At 40.2% G+C, this 18,709-nt stretch overlaps 1 protein-coding gene and 1 long non-coding RNA gene across 3 annotated transcripts in view; one reads left to right on the forward strand and one right to left on the reverse strand.

Moving 5' to 3' along the window:
- Nucleotides 1–6,398: 6,398 nt before the first annotated feature.
- Nucleotides 6,399–7,736, forward strand: LOC146509305 (uncharacterized). The gene is made up of 2 exons (XR_014876343.1): nucleotides 6,399–6,875; nucleotides 6,964–7,736. It is a non-coding gene; the product is annotated as an uncharacterized LOC146509305 (long non-coding RNA).
- The window catches only part of opcml (opioid binding protein/cell adhesion molecule-like), a 401,362-nt gene continuing 390,084 nt past the window's right edge, over nucleotides 7,432–18,709 (reverse strand). For both annotated transcript variants that reach the window (XM_085173864.1, XM_085173863.1), the window contains 2 exons: nucleotides 8,419–8,570; nucleotides 7,432–8,113 (listed from right to left, as the gene is read on the reverse strand). In XM_085173864.1, the coding sequence (XP_085029990.1) occupies nucleotides 8,013–8,113; nucleotides 8,419–8,570 (253 nt within the window). In that variant the 3' untranslated portion in view covers nucleotides 7,432–8,012. The remainder of the gene's footprint in view (nucleotides 8,114–8,418; nucleotides 8,571–18,709) is intronic.

Consider the following 18,709-nt stretch of genomic DNA (forward strand, 5'->3'; position numbering starts at 1 on the left):
CGATGACCTTCTGCACAAAATTTATATTATGCAACAAATAAGGCAACTTGTAAATATCTGAAACTGGCACACAACCATATGGATTTTGGCAAATACCAATATTCAGTCTCCAGAAAAGACAAACAATAAACAAATGACAGTAGTGCATAGCATAAAAGTCAGAACAAATGATTGGTACCTTGGAATTCTCATTTAACCTGTTTATGAACAATTGTGCAATCTCTTAACGAAATGATATGATAAATATATACCACAACAGTAAGAACTGTATGCTCAACCTCCAGTAAGATCAGAAAATCATCAACTAGGTAAACAATGCAATCATCAATGTGATCGTATAATGTGAAAAACGTAGTAAATAATTACAATTTTTAAACTGCAACCTTAAATTGCTCAGAGAATTATGCACTAAGTACAGATACAGCCACTCAAAATTGCCGCTTTCAGCCAGAGGTCAGCCAGCTGTCAGCTGGTATTTTTTCACCTAGCCTATTGTTTACTGAGTTGTACTTACGTGTGAATTATAAGCTTGTCCGTTGTTTTTTTTCTGTTAGGTTCCAACTTAATATTTTGATTTTTTGTTTCTTAGATTTCTTTAAAGTTTTATATTGTGTGTGTTTTATATTGTCTTGAGTGACCCATAATTTCTTTATATTTTGCATAAGAGATGTCAGACTTTTTACCTACTTTTTCTTTTTTTTAAGTGCTCTTCAGGCTTCATGAAGGTATTTCAAAGCTGTTCTTTGGACATTGGCTGCTTTTTAAACCATTTTGAGTCCTGTTGTGTGTGACTGTGTAACTCTTATCAGCTGGTTTTATTGGGAGTGGGCTGGGTTTTTGGAAATGTCAGCAAACAAACAAATCAACTTCATGGTGCTTTCATGAAAACTGGACATTAGAAGACTGCATTTTTTGGTAATGTTAATATCTAAAATCTAAAAAATCTTTTGGGATTAATTTGATTAAAGGACAAAACACATCAATAGCATTCACTAAGATAGTTTTACAGACAGATAGAGAAGGGGGGGGGTAGCTGCTTGTCTGTAGAAGGCTCTTATTTATCATTAAAAGGTGACGATATGCACGGCAGCTGAACAACAAGCACTAAGACGAAAAGCAAAAATCTCTCATTTTACCTTGTTATGGTCCCCTAAAGAGGTCCAGGGGAGAGAAAGTAACGAAAAGTGTCCGGGTTGAAAAAGGAGAGAAAGAGCACACCTACACCAGGGGAATTCCAGGACAGGCCCTGCTAGAGTCATAAGGTAACTGTGTCATTACGTTTGAATACTTTTAATAAAATTGTTCCGTAAATACTGAACAACTGCTAATGATTCCTGGAATACATTAAGACCAGGTTGAACACTAAAAACTGTTAATTCTCTCCTACATGTAAGCATGTGGAGTGTTTTCACCTATAACTAAATAAATAAATACTGCAGATTGGACACTGATTTGCGGGACATGTACCAGATGTTGGATTTAGAGTGTCCCTTCCCCAGAGTAAAGTTTTTGAACCACAGTATTTAATTATTTGCAAACATGATATACTAAGATTAGCAGCAGACAACTTGAGTAAGCAGGCATGACTGTGACCGTTACCGCTATAACTGTTAGTTTATTTGTAAATGCTAAGAATTACCAATAGTTTTAAGCATGGTCCCAGAGTGTTGTGATTCATCATTAGAAATATTTAGAACAAAGTGCCACATATATCTGGCAGAAACACAAGTTAGTAATAATCAGAGAATGCAAGCATCACTTTCTGTCTGGCTTGTTTGGCGTGCACAACCTGTATTTTATTTGCTGCAAACATATGTCTCTATAAATCTTTGACAGAAAGGCTGAATTCCTGAACAAACTGAAGAGGTTTTAAATATATGGTGTAGCAAGTCTGTAAACGAATGCACCTCCACACTGCTACCCTGGTGGATACTCAAGACATTACCACTGTTTTTCATAGATGTCGCTTACGGCTCAGGGTTGCACCATCCAAGTCACAGATGGGGGATATCATTACGGCCACCCATCAGCCGGCAATCGGTCAGGATTCCACTATGGATCCATCAAAGTGCTGTCACTGATCAGGTGGCCGTTTTAAGTGGCTGTTTCTGTAAGTGTATTGATAATGTGGTGCACAAACAAAACAAATCTGTGCTGTTTTCATTGTGTCATGCAAAAATACATCTTAAATAGACTCCTGTTTTAGTTATCTTTTAATAACGATTTTAAACAAACTGGTTCAAGCTTACTGACATCAATATTTATCATGGTCATGTTCTAACTAGGTTAGAAATTGTGACAGCAACCCCTAAACTGTAATTTTGCAGGCATCTGTATCTCACTTGTCCGTGTTTTTTTTTTTTTTTTTTTTTTTTGTTGTTGTTTTGTTTTGGTTTTTTTTTGCAAACCCCTAAAAAGGGAAAATCACATCATGTGAGAGCTGACTGTTTCACCATCATCACAAGCACAGAACATGTGACAAAAAAAGAGCATTCCCACATACAGAATCTCTTCTCCTTGTCATCAACACATTTGTTACTCATAGGTTATCACAGGAGTGAACTTGATCATTAAAAAAAAAGTCACATTAGCAGTCACTTGTGCTCTAAGTATACTTTCTGTCAGAAATTGACAGAAAACTCTTTTTATACACCAATCACAGATCACATCATTACTCCTGCAGTCTTGAGATCAGCATCTGCCATTAATCTCAGGGCAAACCAGGTTAAAAGCACACATTCACAACACCTGAAGAAAGCTTCATAGCAGCTACACAGACCATTCATTCAAGCTGACTTTTTGTGTTACATGTTCAGTGGGCTGATAAGCACAAAAAAGTTCTTTCAATTTTTAAAAAGAATTTTATCCAGCTTTTCAATATTTCACAATAAATATGAGAAACAGTGTAATGTAAATATTTAAATAACACTGTATGTATGTAACTTTGATATAGAACAGGGGAGGACAATTCATTTTCCCAACCGGCCACATGAGAATTTATGACTGCCGTGGTGGGCTGCGCACCAATGAACTGAACCCAAATGTAAAACTATTCAACATTATCAAAAGCAATTTGGAACAAAATGTGCATTTTTTAAACAAGGTTCTATTGCTAATTTGTTTGTTGTTGTTTTTTGCAGTTATTTAGGTCTTTTTTCTTGTTCTATGAGACAAATTTAGTTTATTATTGGCTTTAACGGGTGCACTGGTGTCAGCTTTGAAAAGAGATGGAAATGCAAAGGATAGCAGACAGATTATCCATGTCTAGTTTTGTTAAACTTTATCACAAATAATGTTTGTTCACATGCAAAAGAAAACCAGCATTATGTGAGAATATCTTTGTATGTGTGGAAAGTTCTCATTTTTGTGAGCAGAATAAAAAAAACAGCAGTGATACTGACTTGAAGTCTGTGATTCATTGCTTTTCACCCTGATAAAGTTAACTATTTTAGTTACATCAACAACATGGTTAATTTTTTTTAGCATTGACTCGCACAACACCTCTTGGCGAATGATACAGTGCACAAATACCAGTTTCAGTTCTGGGTTCATGTCAGTCCGTTGTCAAAAGTCATTTCTTCCTGTCAGATTTGGACGGCCATCAGTTTTCAGCAGGAGCATTGCTGCCAGCTGCTCTGCAATCTGACACAGTTTTGTTATTCTGTGTATAAAGAAGAGGAACTTGGTTGTCTTGTGGACATCACAGTTGTTGGCCAGAGTCTTGTTCAATATCTGCTTTGTTTTTCAGATGAAGATCCTGATTTTCCTATAATGTGGTTAATCTATCTTTTGGGATTCACTGGGAGACGGGCACATTCTCAAATGCTTCATTTTTCTCAGGGCATATCAGCAAAAACTATGATAAACTCCCCATCAGAGAATGATTTTCTGTATTTTGCGATTTTGTGGAAGATGACAAACCTGGCCTTGACTGCTCCATCCCTCTGAAACTTGAGGCTTTCACAGCAGTGTCCATTCCTGTGTTGCATCAGTCAGGTTGTTGTATTCCTGAATTCAAATAAATACTTTCTGTCCATGTTTTGTTAAAACGCTACATTCTATGTAGAGTGGATTTACAGCAAATCTGTACCAATGCAGAGCAGGGATGGACACTGGAAACCTTTCTAGCAAAGCTGCAAAAGCAAAAACAATTTTTACCAAGCTGGATAGTGCAGTAGAGTCCAGTTTTGTGATTTCCCACAAAATTCACAAAAGCATGATGTCTCCTTCTTTACGTTTGAATGCTAATTTTGCATTAGCCTCATGTGGGGAGGTCAGAGACAACCAATGGACTGAATAAGCAGCCCAAGAGCCGTGCAAGAGCCAGCCAGGTCTGATATAAAAAGTTATTACCTTGTCAGTAAAGACATGTAATACAATATTTGCTAGCACTAGCAGCACTGCAATGAATGCTGCCAATGTTTTCTCACACTCACTATCTTGTTTTTCTGAACGTGATTAGATTATGCATAGCTAAAAGTGACAAACATTGCAGAAGCATTTAAAAGGCGGTTTAATTATTTAAAATGGCTCTTAAATACATGTATTTTTTGTAGAGTATTATTTTGAATCGAAAGCCAGATTGAACCTCTTGTTGGTGTAGTGAGAAAACACAAGGTCTCAGTGACATTTTTATTTGATTCTTGCGACTAAAAAAAAATAAGGGGGACTAAAATGGTATAATGGCTACCTGCATCTTTTAAATATCTCACTATTAAATTATTATATATAATCTGAAGCTTTTAATACAGTGGCCCTGAGAGGCTAAATGGACTGCAACTTCAGAAAACACTTGCAAAAAGAAAAATGCTGCAAAAAGAAAATGCTGCAAAAAGAAAAATGCTGTAAAAAGAAAAACATCTGCAAAAAGAAAAACACTTGCAAAAAGAAAAATGCTGCAAAAAGAAAAACGCTGCAAAAAGAAAAACGCTGCAAAAGCACACAACACAACGGAAATGTTTCTGGGGAGACAATAACCGGACGGACCAGTTGCACGAACCAAAACATGCTAACAAGTGCACTGGGACTGGGAGACACTTCAAAGAAGTGGAAGCGGAGCGGCCAAAGAGTAAACTTTCAAAAGTAAGTTCTGAATATTATGTTACTTATTTATGTGCAAATGTTTAATAACGAAGAACATCAAAACATTACTGTTGGCCACATGCCAGCAAAGTTATGTGACATTAGTGAAGTTTGTACTTTGCGCGTTTACTTTGTTTTAAAGTCTTTACTTTATACGCGGTTCGATAGTTGACCTTAATCTTACAGAGAATCTGATGATTTTGTGGATAATTAAAGTCAGTCATATATCCACAAACACAACAAGCTGAAAGTCAGTGATGCTGCTCGGTTTGCAGTCCTGAATATCACGGCACAAGCAGGATTCACTGCACTGTTAATGTTAGCTATGTCATATTGCTGCCTCTGTTCGGGGTGTCCAGCCAAACGGACGTTAACGTGTGTTTGAACGAGCTGACGGTTCACTCCTTACGCTGAAAGAAAGATGATTTAATCACAGGAGTCACACATGTGTCCACTGTACCATCTGGGAACTCTTCTTGTTTAGCACTCGTAATAACACAAACACTAAATCCTCCTTCTCTTGTGCTGTTTCGTAGCAGTGTATACACCTGAGACTGTCACTTGTCTGTCTGTCCTGCACTCTCTCTCTTTTTCTTTCTATCTGATTGTGGAATAAAAGTATTAACATGTATTTATAAGTTACACTTGTGTTTGAATCCTGCAGCTTATCACACATTTGATTTCCATGTGTGACGACTGCAAGTGTCCAGAGTGAGGACAGACTGAGGGACCCACTGCTGCACATAATCTGTGAGGCTTTGCACCCCTGATGATCCCCTTGTTGCATCATATTGCTGTAATTGTTTATTTGCTTTATATATTCTGAGCTAAGTTGATCTATAGTGTTACATCATATTCTATAAGGATGTTATGTGTTTGTATACTTTCTGCCCAGTTTGACCCATTTAGCAGAAGTCAGCCTGTTTAAGGCGCTGATATCTATTCTGTATGAGCAGTTATGACATGGTATGATTTTCTCTCCCAGTAAAGGAATATTTCATATATCAGTCTACTCTTCATTTTATCAGAAACAGTTATCACAGCTCGTACATTTGCTTTTTCCACACATATATAAGCATTGAGCCAAATTTAGTAATGCCAACATATTAAAAGAACAATATTTGTCTCTGATATATAATACATCTATATATACACTGTCACAGATACTTGTCTTTAAGTGAAGATTTAAGGTGATAGGAAATATAAATAAATGCAACTTGAATCTTTACTGAAGCTCAGTGTTTGGCACAGAGTTCATGTTCACTGCTGTAATAACTAATAATGATTCATATAATATTGGCCATATTATATTTACATTTATGTACATATATTTAATTGTTATTTACTAGCTAATCTTAAATGACTGTTCAGTACAGAAATGAAGCCCAAAAATCATGTTTTACAGTCCTGTGGTCTCAGCCTCAGAAACTTATCAAATCACACAAAGCTCATGTAGAAACAAATGTACAAAATATGTTCTCCTTCATTTCTGTCAAACAAAGCTGTATGAAACATTTCCAACTGTTAGTAGCAACCTGGGCAGCGTGACGGAGGCTAGACCGTCCCATTTCACGAGCCTACAAGCCTCGCACTTCTGGCCTCAGCGGTCTTTGAGTACGCGGCCCTTGAGGATCGTTAAGGCTGCAGACCCTGAATTGGGCCGCAGACCCTGAATTGGGATACAGCCATACATACATGTTTTGGTTCATGCAACTGGTCCGTCCGGTTATTGTCTCCCCAGAAACATTTCCGTTGTGTTGTGTGTGCTTTTGCAGCGTTTTTCTTTTTGCAGCGTTTTTCTTTTGCAGCATTTTTCTTTTTGCAAGTGTTTTTCATTTTGCAGGTGTTTTTCTTTTTTAGCAGCATTTTTCTTTTTGCAAGTGTTTTCTGAAGTTGCAGTCTGTTTGGCCTCTCAGGGCCACCGTATTTTAACCATAACTTTAGAAAATTAAATAATAATGATCATAAAACCAGTGTGGACGGTGGGTTAATATCCTGTAACGAGTGCAGCTTTTCAAATTAGCCACAGCACTTTGTGAATCAGGTTGGACACTCATCAGCACACTGAACTCTGGGTTTTTCTGTTTCTGTCTGCAGAGAACAAAGCAGCACAACAACCAGTTTCTCAATTCTAAATCATACTTCACTAAAGTGAGTCTGAAAATCAGCTTTCAGTGTGTCAGTATGAATATGTCATGAAGCTGCTACGGCACTCTTATTGGGTAGTTCAAAAATGCCATTTGATAAGCATATGCATTTTGATAAACAACAGTGCAGGTATTGTCTGTACACATTTGTACAATTTTTACACACACTACAATGAAAATATAAATTTGGATGCACTATGTGTAGGACTTTGCCTGAGAAATCATGGTGTATAATTTATTGTTCTGAACTGTTTATAATGAAGTATCAGTTATTCTGTTTTGCATACAACTGTAAAAATACAGTAAAATTCAACAATCACATTGCATTTTTCCCTTTTTATCATTTACCTAAAAAAGCTTAATGTTATTGTACAGATATTGAACAGGACATGACACGATAATAATAATAATAATAATCTGAATGTACACTTCAGAATTGGGCAATAAACAGTCAACTATCAACAGTTACATGTATTTTTTTCTTTTTCCATGTTCACATATAAAAAGCTTGGGGGAGACACGAACTCAAAAGTTCTACCATCATCAAATTAGTGCATTATTTAAAATCTTTGCTTCTGCAGGTTGATGCTTCTCACTCTTGACAAGCCAACAGAGAACAGACTCTGATACAAAGCCAGAAAAAGGAAAGAAAAACAACAGAGAAAAAGAAAAAAAAATAGGGTGGACCACTGGCAATCTTGGGTTTCCATTCTTCTTACTGGACTAAAAGTCTGTTCTTGGTTTTCAATTCTGAGAGAAGCTCCAAGGTGGTAGCATTTCACATTAGAACTTGAGAAGGTAGACTGAGGTTACAGTAAGCAGGAGGCATACAAAGCAATTTGATAGCGCAGTAGCCCCGTTCACGTCATGCATTGCACCAGGACCTGCAAGAGAATAATGCAAAATGTGATTCATCATAAGGGTTATTCAGATCAGTGCTCTAGTATTGACTATCATTAGTTAGAATTTAAATGTTCATGCGGTTTGATGCTGGAATTGCCATGGAAACTGGCAATCGGTGGAAATAAAAGGTAATTCAATGAATAACATACAGTGGGTGACTTTCAGAATGGCTTTTTTATGTGTAGCTGCTAATATGGAAGAAGTGGTCGCTGACAAAAACAAAACTTTTTTCTTCTTTCTTTAATTCACTGAAGTGAACAACATAACAGCAACATATTTTTCTTACCATAGAGTATTATACTGGCATTAGTGATTCCCATGGTGTTCATAGCAACACAAGTGTAGTTCCCATAGTCTTCTTCTGAGACATTGAAAAAGATAAGCATAGACTGTTTCCCTTGATTCTCTATCTTTACCCCGTTTAGTCCATTGAGGAGCCTATAAGAAAGAGAAAAGCAGTTTTGAAATCTCTGGGAGAATGTGTTTATTTGAAACTTTTGCAAATGCACTCATAAAATATGCTTGATTAAAACTTAGGGAAATGTTTTTTAGATACAAAGCAAAACGCTCTGAATGTTCCTGTTCTCATGCTCTCCTGAATACCTGCAGTAACTGTGGATGTGCCACGGTCCGTGTTTTGAGTTTGTACTATTGTTTGATCTTTGTTTGAACAAAGGAAGCAAAATCTACCATGGTTAAACGGTGAAATACATAAACTTATGAAAAGAAAAACAGCCTTAACCACTAAAGGTAATACGGATTATATGATCTATAAAGGCCTATAAAGGAAATAAAGTAGTCATGGAATTGCGTAAAGCTTATATTATAGAAAAAGCTAAAGGTCATAATGTCTCCCTTGGGAAGCATTTAAACAATTTAATTAACAGATCATCTAGCAGGAAGGAAATTGAGCAAGTCAATATAAATGGCACAATTATTATAGACAAGGGTTCCATGGCATATGAATTTAACAAATATTTTATACAATCTGCAGAAGAATTAATGCAAAATTTCAGCTCCCCAGTTGTAACTATTAAAAATAGCCCTATCGATTCATCAGACTCATTTTTTATTGAAGAGGTTAATGAAGCAGAGGTCACAGAGGTTATTAAGAAATTATCAGATTCTAGGGCAAATGATATTTATGGCTTGGATGCTTGTTTTATTAAAAAATATAGAGATTTCTTGACAAAACCATTAACACATCTTATAAATTTATCAATAAGAAATAGGACATTCCCAACTGACTGGAAAAGGGCTGTAGTTACTCCAGTCTTTAAAGGAGGCGAGCGTGATTTGATATGTAATTATCGTCCAATTTCCATACTCCCTGTTCTTTCGAAGGTGCTTGAGAAGGTTGTGGCAGCACAGTTAATTGATTATTTAGAGACTAATCAACTGCTTCATCCAATGCAGTTTGGTTTTAGACCAAAATTTTCCACAGAAATGGTGAATTGCTATTTTGTTGAAAATATTAAGTGTAATCTGGATAATGGTAGTGTTGTGGCTGCAGTGTTCCTTGAACTAAAAAAGGCTTTTGACACTGTCAACCATGACATACTTCTTTCTGTTGATAAAGTTGATAAAATTTGACTTTTAAAAGCAAGCAGTTGACTGGTTTGAATATTATCTCCCCAAAAGAGAACAGTGTGTGAGGGTTGATAAAGAAAAGTCATCCATGTTGGAAAACAGAATCGGTATTCCCCAAGGATCTGTTCTTGGCCCATTGTTATTTAGTTTGTTTATAAATGATTTGCCTACCAGCTGCCCAAAAGCCAACTGCCAACTTTATCCTGATGATGCAGTTATACACGTACCAGCTAAGTCACCTGGTGAAGCAGCAGACACCTTAACGGTACATCTAAATGGTGTCCAAAAATGGCTGGAACAAAATCATCTTGTACTGAATTTTAAAAAAACTGTTTCAACGATCGAACCACTAACCTTCCGATCAGTAGGTGACCTGCTCTACAGCCACTCTGAAACATATATATATATATATATATATATATATTTTAGGGGTGCAACGATACACAAAATTCACGGTTCGGTTCGGTTCGATACTTTGGTGTCACGGTTCGATATTTTTTCGATACAAAAAAAATGTTCATGCCTTTTTATTAATTTGTCATTTATTACATTTTCACGGCACATTCTACACCACATCTCTGTGCGTTCATCATTTGTTTGAAGCCAGCTCACCTCCTGCAACCACTTTTCCGAGAATACACGCTTCTTTTGTGGTTCGGACTCCTGACATTTCTTTGGAGGTGGAGGAACACCAAAGTAATTGCTTAAAGGAGCTTCTTCGACATCTTTATGAGTTCTAAACAAATGTCTGTCCTCCTCCTGAAAATCTTATGTATGCAAACACGCGTTGCAACTTCTTATCTTGTGCGCGTTTTTTATTTTGACAGCGAATGCGCACCTGCGGACCACTTATGTGCAGCCCTGGTTATTTAGCTCGTCATATTGCAGCCACAGAAATGCTTTTGTCCATGAAACCATGAAGCTGCACTTTCTTTTTGCCTTATAGTCTGATTTGTCATAACTTTTCAGTTTTGTGGTAAGCTTTTCTTTGGCTGTCACTTCTTCACGCTGACCTGTCTTATTTGGCTCAGCAGAACTAAAATATATATCCTGCTGCTTTTACAGACGCATTCACATAACGCTCAGCGATTCTCTACGCGATCAACCTCTCACATGTTTAAGCTGCGGGAGATTTCACTTGTCATGTTTGCATAGTAAGCTAACGATTGATAAGACGATGGCAGAGGAATTGGTGCGCAAATTATCATCACTCACCAATCAGTGCTGTCGCTCTCTATACACAGTTCGCGCGATTGCAAAGTGAAAGCAAAAAACAAGCACAAATTCAAACGTGATTTCAATATGTCACATATTGACAGTGGCTCATAGATGCCAATGACATAATTACCCAGCTACATTTCCGAAAGAATGCAAAAGCATTGAGATATATTTTTCCTTCCTACGATAGGCCGACGAGCAGAGCAGGGCAGCCCGACTGGAAAAATCGCTAGCCCCGGGACGTCGGGCTAGCGATTTTGCGAGCCCTGTATCTGATTGAGGAATCACTCATCTTTGGAAAAGAGAGTTTATTACAGAGAAATGTCTCTTTCCAAAATAAAAGCTATACTATACGCTTCTTCTGAGCTATATTCTCAGCAGCATATTAAACATATCAGGTCCCCATAAGGAGAATCATGTGCTAACGGCTGTCTAAATGACTCGGTAAAGTTTGTATGCGTGCTTGTTGTTTTTGTCTGCTTCCACTTGTCTTTGCACTAGGATGCTATCGGGTAAATGTGCAGTCATATTCGTTGTGTTCCCACTAGTGCTGTCAGCCTTAATCTGAAATGAGGTTAACGCCACAACACGGCAAATCTCCGTTAACGAGCTACCGCGGATTGCCCCGTGTGTGGGGCTGGACAGCGTCAACACATTAACGAGCTAACTGCGCTAACACACCAGTTCCCACTCATGTAATTGAGCATTGCTTGGCACATCTGACATACTGTTTTTACTTTAGTCCATGACTGCTTACCTTCAGGGTCATACGTCACATGAGACCAAAATAGTTTCCAGACGCCAGATCTGAATGAGGGTGCGGGGAGGTTCAATTTGCCATGTTGCAACGAGCTTAACTTCTGTCTAGCTAGCTTGCCCTGCGCTCAGTGAATCTGTGTTCGACTACTCCGCCTAGGCTGCACTGTCGAGCGCAGATCCACTGAGCGCTCAACACAGACAGCACCGTCAGAAGGAAAGTTGATAAAATAAATTAAAAATGTTGTATTGTTCGATACATATGCGTACCGAACCGAAAGTACTGTATCGAACGGTTCAATATCGATACGAGTATCGTTGCACCCCTAATATATATATATATATATATATATATATATATATATATATATGGCCCTGTCTGCTCCAGGAGAAACTGAACAGGATGGAGGTGGACCCCTGCCTGGTGGCTTGGATCTCCGACTACCTCACCGACAGGCCACAGTACGTCAGGCTGAAGGACATCACGTCTGACACTGTGGTCAGCAGCACAGGAGCACCACAGGGAACTGTGCTGTCCCCTCTTCTCTTCACCCTGTACACCTCTGACTTCTGCTACAACTCTGAATTATGCCACATTCAGAAGTTTGCAGACGACACAAGCCATCATGGGTGTATCTGGGATGACCAGGAAGAGGAGTACAGAAGTCTGGTGAGGAACTTTGTCGCATGGAGTCACACAAACCACCTGCAACTCAACACCTCAAAGACTAAGGAACTGTTTGTGGACTTGGGAGGTCCCAGAGCAGGTCACTGCCGGTTCAGGATGGAGGGGGAGGAGGTGGAGGTGGTCAACAAGTACAAGTACCTCCGGCTGTGGGGTGGACAATAAACTGGACTGGTCATGCAACACAGAGCACCTGTACAAAAAAGCCAAAGCCGACTGTACTTCCTCAGGAGGCTGAGGTCTTTTAACATCTGCAGGAAGCTCCTGAGGATGTTTTACCAGTCGGTGGTTGCTGGAGTACTTTTCTATGCTGTGGTGTGCTGGAGGAGCAGCACAGCAAAGAAGGACTCATCCAGGCTGGAAAAACTGATCAGGAAGGCTGGCTCTGTGGTCGCATGAAGCTGGACACTCTGGTGTCAGTGGCAGAGAAAAGGACACTAAAGAAACTGCTGGACATTATGGACAATGCTGGGCATCCTCTGCACACAGGCCATAAACAACCAGAGGAGTCTGTTCAGTGACAGGTTGCTTCTCCCAAAGACAAGAACCAACAGACTTAAAAAACTCCTTTGTCCCACGACGCCATCAACTGTTTAACTCCTCTCTGGAGGGGAGAGGGAGGGGAAACAGGAGGACAAAGGAGGGGGGAACAACTAAGCTGTAGTGCCTCTCCACTTCACTGTGTAATTACCTTTTGTGCAATACTTTTTGTTAATAATCAGCAGTGCAATAGACTCCATACTTGAAATGTGCAATTCACTTGTATTTTTATTTTTATTCCTATTTATTCTATTTATCCCCTTCCCCTATATGTGTGTGTATATATATATATATAATATTCTTAACTCTGTAACTTCTGTCGGTGCTGTATATATATATATATATATATATATATATACATGTATATACACACACACACATATAAAAGTGGAGGAAGGCGAGGAACCATCATGGAAGGACAGGCCCCTGCACGGTATGTACCACCAGCAGATAGAGGAGGTGGCTGATATCCAGAAATCCTACCAGTGGCTGGACAAAGCTGGACTGAAAGACAGCACGGAAGCACTAATCATGGCAGCACAGGAACAGGCACTAAGCACAAGATCCACCAAGGCTGGGGTCTATCACACCATCGCTCCAAAGACAATCCAGCACATAACAGCAGGGTGTAAGATGCTAGCAGGCAAGGCATACATGGAACGTCATAATCAAATGGTGTACAGGAACATCTGTGCCGAGTATAACCTGGAAGTCCCGAGGTCAAAATGGGAGATGCCCCCAAGGGTGGTGGAGAATGACCGAGCTAAGATCCTGCGGGACTTCCAGATACAGATGGACAAAATGGCGGTGGCTAACCAACCGGACATAGTGGTGGTAGACAAACATGAGAAGACGGCCGCAGTGATCGATGTAGCGGTTCCGAATGACAGCAAAATCAGGAAGAAGGAACACGAGAAGCTGGAGGAATACCAAGGGCTCAGAGAAGAGCTAGAGAAGATGTGGAGGGTGAAGGTGACGGTGGTCCCAGTGGTAATCGGAGCACTAGGTGCAGTGACTCCCAAGCTAGGCGAGTGGCTCCAGCAGATCGCGGGAACAACAGCGGAGATCTCTGTCCAGAAGAGCGCAGTCCTAGGAACAGCTATGATACTGCGCAGGACCCTCAAGGTCCCAGGCCTCTGGTAGAGGACCCGAGCTTGAAGGATTCACCGCCCACAGGGGCGAGTGGGGAATTTTTTTTTTTAATTTTTAAAAAAAATATATATATAAGCATTCAGACAGATTTAGTAATACCAACATATTAAAAGAACAATATTTGTCTCTTATATATAATACATCTATATATATACTGTCAAAGATACTTTGAAATATAAATAACTGAAACTTGAATCTTGAATGAAGCTCAGTATTTGACACACAGTTCAAGTTCACTGCTGTAATAACTAATAATGATTATTATAAAAATAACTTTAATATTGGCTATATTCAATGTTCCCTCTAAGCTGCGCGCGTGCGCAATTGCGCACTGCTGGCACGGTCTCTGCGCACAGAAAATCTGTGTTGCGCACAAAAAAATCTAACATGAATTGAAATCAATACTTTAACAATTCTGTTTTGCAGTGTTAGTCAGTAAGTGACTGGCTGCTCCCGTATGGGATTAGAACGATGTCCCACAGTTCAGCGGCGTGGCTGATGTGGAGTGAAGCCACATTAATGACAACGTGTACAACCATTGGAGATGTGAGCAGGACAGACGGAACAATTCACGGAAAAAGTGTGGACTTTATACCAGTTTTTAAATTGTGTTGATAGGCCACGTAAAACCAGAGTTATGATAAAAACGAATATATGCAATGTTTGGTTTTCTTCCTGAATACTATCGTTGTTTATATTTACTGCGGGAAGAAACGGTAAAAACTGCGTTTTATAAGGAAAATGCTCGAAAGCGAAAGTTTTAGGAGTTGCGGTGGTGTTTTGAGATGTGAGAGATTTGAGACACTTAGCGCAAATCTTGTGTAGTTAGTGTGTAGTGTAGTCAATAGTTTTGTTGTGTGTGTCAGAACAATGAGGCGACTACCGAATGTTACACATGTTACAGGAGTGATACGTCTCCTGTTCTCAGGCCTGCAGGTATGAGACTGGTGTTCTCCTTTATCTCATAGTGGACAGAATTTTTTTTTTGGAGTGGCACAAATAATTTGTGTGGCATCAGATTTGATGCAGAACACCTGATTGTTCTGTAAATAGTTTGAAATGTTTATTTTAAAAAATACCTTGGCTGCCTTTTTAGGTAAACGGCTGCAAAAAATTTTGTTGTTTGCATAATTCAGTTAATTATATAGTTACTTGTTCAAAAAAGTAACTATATAATTAATTGCTCAACATAGGTCATTATGTACTGTATTTTGCAGACAGAGTTACAGGACTCTCTCCCAGACCACAGACTCATACTCATAATACAAGTCAGAGCTTTATTTAAAGAAAAAAAAGTTCAAGTTATTTTTTACTTCCAATAGTGTTAACATACTACACAGGTCACGAACAAGATTTTTTTTTAACTTTCATTGTAAGTGGGCTAGAGCAGTTAATTAAAAGCAGTCTAACATACATGTAAATGCTGTAATTTGATTATTTTAATAAACCATGTAACTTGGATGGATTCGATGCTGGCGTGACCACATCAAATCCAAAGGTGATAAAGGGCACAGTGTGCTTTGAGGTAGGAGCCAATAAGGGTGTCGTTTGTGTGTGTGAGCACCCGTGTGTACACCTGTGAGCATGAGCGCGCTTGTATTTAAAAGGTTCCTTCATGTAATGATCTTCTAGAGGGTGTGGGGAGCCATAGCCCCGTCCTCCTGAAGCAGGTATGGAGGAGATCCGGGCTCCAGACATCCAGAGACCCTCAGAACACAAGAGACCAAGGAAGACCAACAGGGGGGCAGCCGCGCCACTATCCCAGAAAAGAGCTGAGGAGAGCCCCAGATGAGGAGTCACTCAGCAGCCACGGAGCAGAAGCCAAGGGGGTTGCAGTGAGATCCGCCGGCGGCCAGCTGTGCCAGAGTGAGCCGAGGGCACCCCACACCCGAAGTGGCCCGAGCGAGCCCCAAGCTCCAGGCCCGACAAGCAGCCACCAGGAGTGAGCCAGTGTGTACCTGGACGCCCATCCCTGGACACAAAGAGCCACCAATGCACCGATGTATGAGGGCGTCCGCCACTGGCAGGGGAAGTGGTGGGGGGAGATAGGCCTCCATACCTTGGAGGGCCTGAGATGTCCCTAGAGAGGTGGTGTCTGATACCCGACCTGACATATAGACACAGACAAACAGGCACACACAGATACAAACATCCATTCCCACCCTCATGCTCTCATATGCAATTACTCAACACTCACCCAATGTGGAGAGAGACATAAAGAGACACTGTACACTAGGGATGGGTACCGGTATCCGGTGCCATGATGGTTCTGACATAAACGGTAATAACCAGACCGAAAAGCAGCGCACATTTCGGTGCTTTATTTCGGTGCTTTTTTTTTTCCTGAGCTGTGATACGCTTTAGATTCTAGCCAATCATTTTACGTTTCCGAGGATAGTAGGCGGGCCCAGGTACGTACGTTCTTTTAGAGCAGAGCTACAGATTAAAAATGCCCAAGGCGAAGTGGTCAAAAGTCTGGCTGTACTTCACAGCAAAATATGCAAACTCAGCAGCCTGCAACAAGTGCTTTAAGCTGATACTGTGATACTGTCAAAGGAGGTAACACCTCAAATCCGATGAAACACATGGCAACGCATAGCGTTTTTTTTAAAAGCCGAGAAATGCGCCGTATTTGATAGCTTGCTGCGAGACCTCACACCGTGCACATCTACTGCGGGTGTGGTGCCTGTTATGGAGGCTACTCTGCATGAGTAGCTTAATGTTGTTCGTGTGTAATTTACGTTGAGTAGGCTAACCACGTTATTACATGCACGTAAGGTGAACTAGCAAACATCATCATAGCTACATGCGGCTGTCTTCTTGTTTGATGGCAGATACTCCCTTCACCCTGGCCAAAAAGGCTAAAATGACCAAAGAAAAAGTGGAAAACAGTTAAACATGACAGGTTTTTGGACAAAGTTTGTGTTTTTTCCATTGTTTAAGCACTGCTTCCAGCCAAGAGTGATACCATATATGCCCCATAGCTGCAGAAAAGGCTAACATTATTATCTTTTTACAAAAAAACAGCTGAACATGAGAGGTTTTTGTGTTCTCCATTCTTTAAGCACCGGTTTGAGCACCGTTTAAGCACCGGCACCGTTTCAAAAGTACCGGTTTGGCACCGGTATCGGATAAAACCTAAACGATACCCATCCCTACTGTACACACAATCACACTCCCCAAGCGTACTCTAAGCCCCAGGTCTAGGTACCCTTGCCCCTGGAGGGGGAAACTGCACCCAGACCCAGGTAGTGTTACCCTTTTCCCTGGGGTAGAGAGAAGCTGACTGCCCCGACTCGGCAGCAGCAGGGAGGCCCCACATTCCAGACCCCAATCGGACAGCCAACTCCTCCTCCTAGCCCGGAGGAGGAGTTGGCTCCTCCTCCGGGCAAATCTCTCACATCTCAAAACACAGCCGTCACCCCTAAAACTTCCCCCTTTCCTAAACATCTAAATGCCATGTTGCCATATCATTTTTTGATTGGTCAACATGGTACATTTTTTGACCAATAGGAAAGGGTGGAGGGTTTTTGGTGTTGTTTTTGGTCACAGGCGGAGAGTGCTTTTGAGCATTTTCCTGATAAAACACAGTTTTTACCATTTCTTCCCGCAGTAAAAATATAAACAACAATAGTATTCAGGAAGAAAACCAGACATTGCATATAATTTTATCATAACTCCGATTTTACGTGGCCTATCAACACAATTTAAAAACTGGTATAAAGTCCACACTTTTTCCGTCAATTGTTCCGTCTGTCCTGCTCACATCTCCAATGGTTGTACACGTTGTCATTAATGTGGCTTCACTCCACATCAGCCACGGCGCTGGACTGTGGGATAAGGGGGCATCGTTCTAATCCCATACGGGAGCAGCCAGTCACTTACTGACTAACACTGCAAAACAGAATTGTTAAAGTATTCATTTTAATTTCAATTCAGGTTTGATGGGTTTTTTTGTGCGCAACGCAGATTTTCTGTGTGCAGAGACCGTGCCAGTAGTGCGCAATTGCGCACGTGCGTAGCTTAGAGGGAACATTGCTGGTCAGTACAGAAAAGAAGCACAACATTCATATTGTTACAGTTCCGTGGTCTCAGCCTCAAATACTTATTCAAATCAAACAAACGTCATGTAAAAACAAACAAACAAATGAACTCTCTATTTCTTTTCTTCATTTCTGTGAAACAATGCTGTATGAAATGTTTGCAATGGTTAGTATCATGACAGAGGATAGACCTTTTGATTTCACAAGCCTCATATTTCCGGCCTTCTTGGCCTTCAAGGACGCAGCCCATGTAGACAGCGAACGCTGCGTCCTCCAAGGCTGCAGACCCTGAATTGGGATACAGCCATAGTGCGTGCTCACCTTTGCTCGTTGTCGTCCATCTGTGTATCATTCTGTGTGTCATCCCCCATGTTCTAGCAACGTTTCATGGTTTCAGGTTTATTTAGTTAGTTTTCCTGGTTTAGGTCTTTCTTATTTTCTTTCCTTGCCATGTCTGCTTCTGTTTGTATTATCACCGTTTGAAAATAAAGCTCACTCACAGTAATGCCAGTGCCTGCACTTGGGTCCATCTCTTATAACTTCACTCATCTGCCACTGCAGCCGTGACAGGATGTATTTGTTTAAAAGCCCGC

The sequence above is a fragment of the Neolamprologus multifasciatus genome, chromosome 10, assembly GCF_963576455.1.
Source record: "Neolamprologus multifasciatus chromosome 10, fNeoMul1.2, whole genome shotgun sequence".
Taxonomy (NCBI): Eukaryota; Metazoa; Chordata; class Actinopteri; order Cichliformes; family Cichlidae; genus Neolamprologus; species Neolamprologus multifasciatus.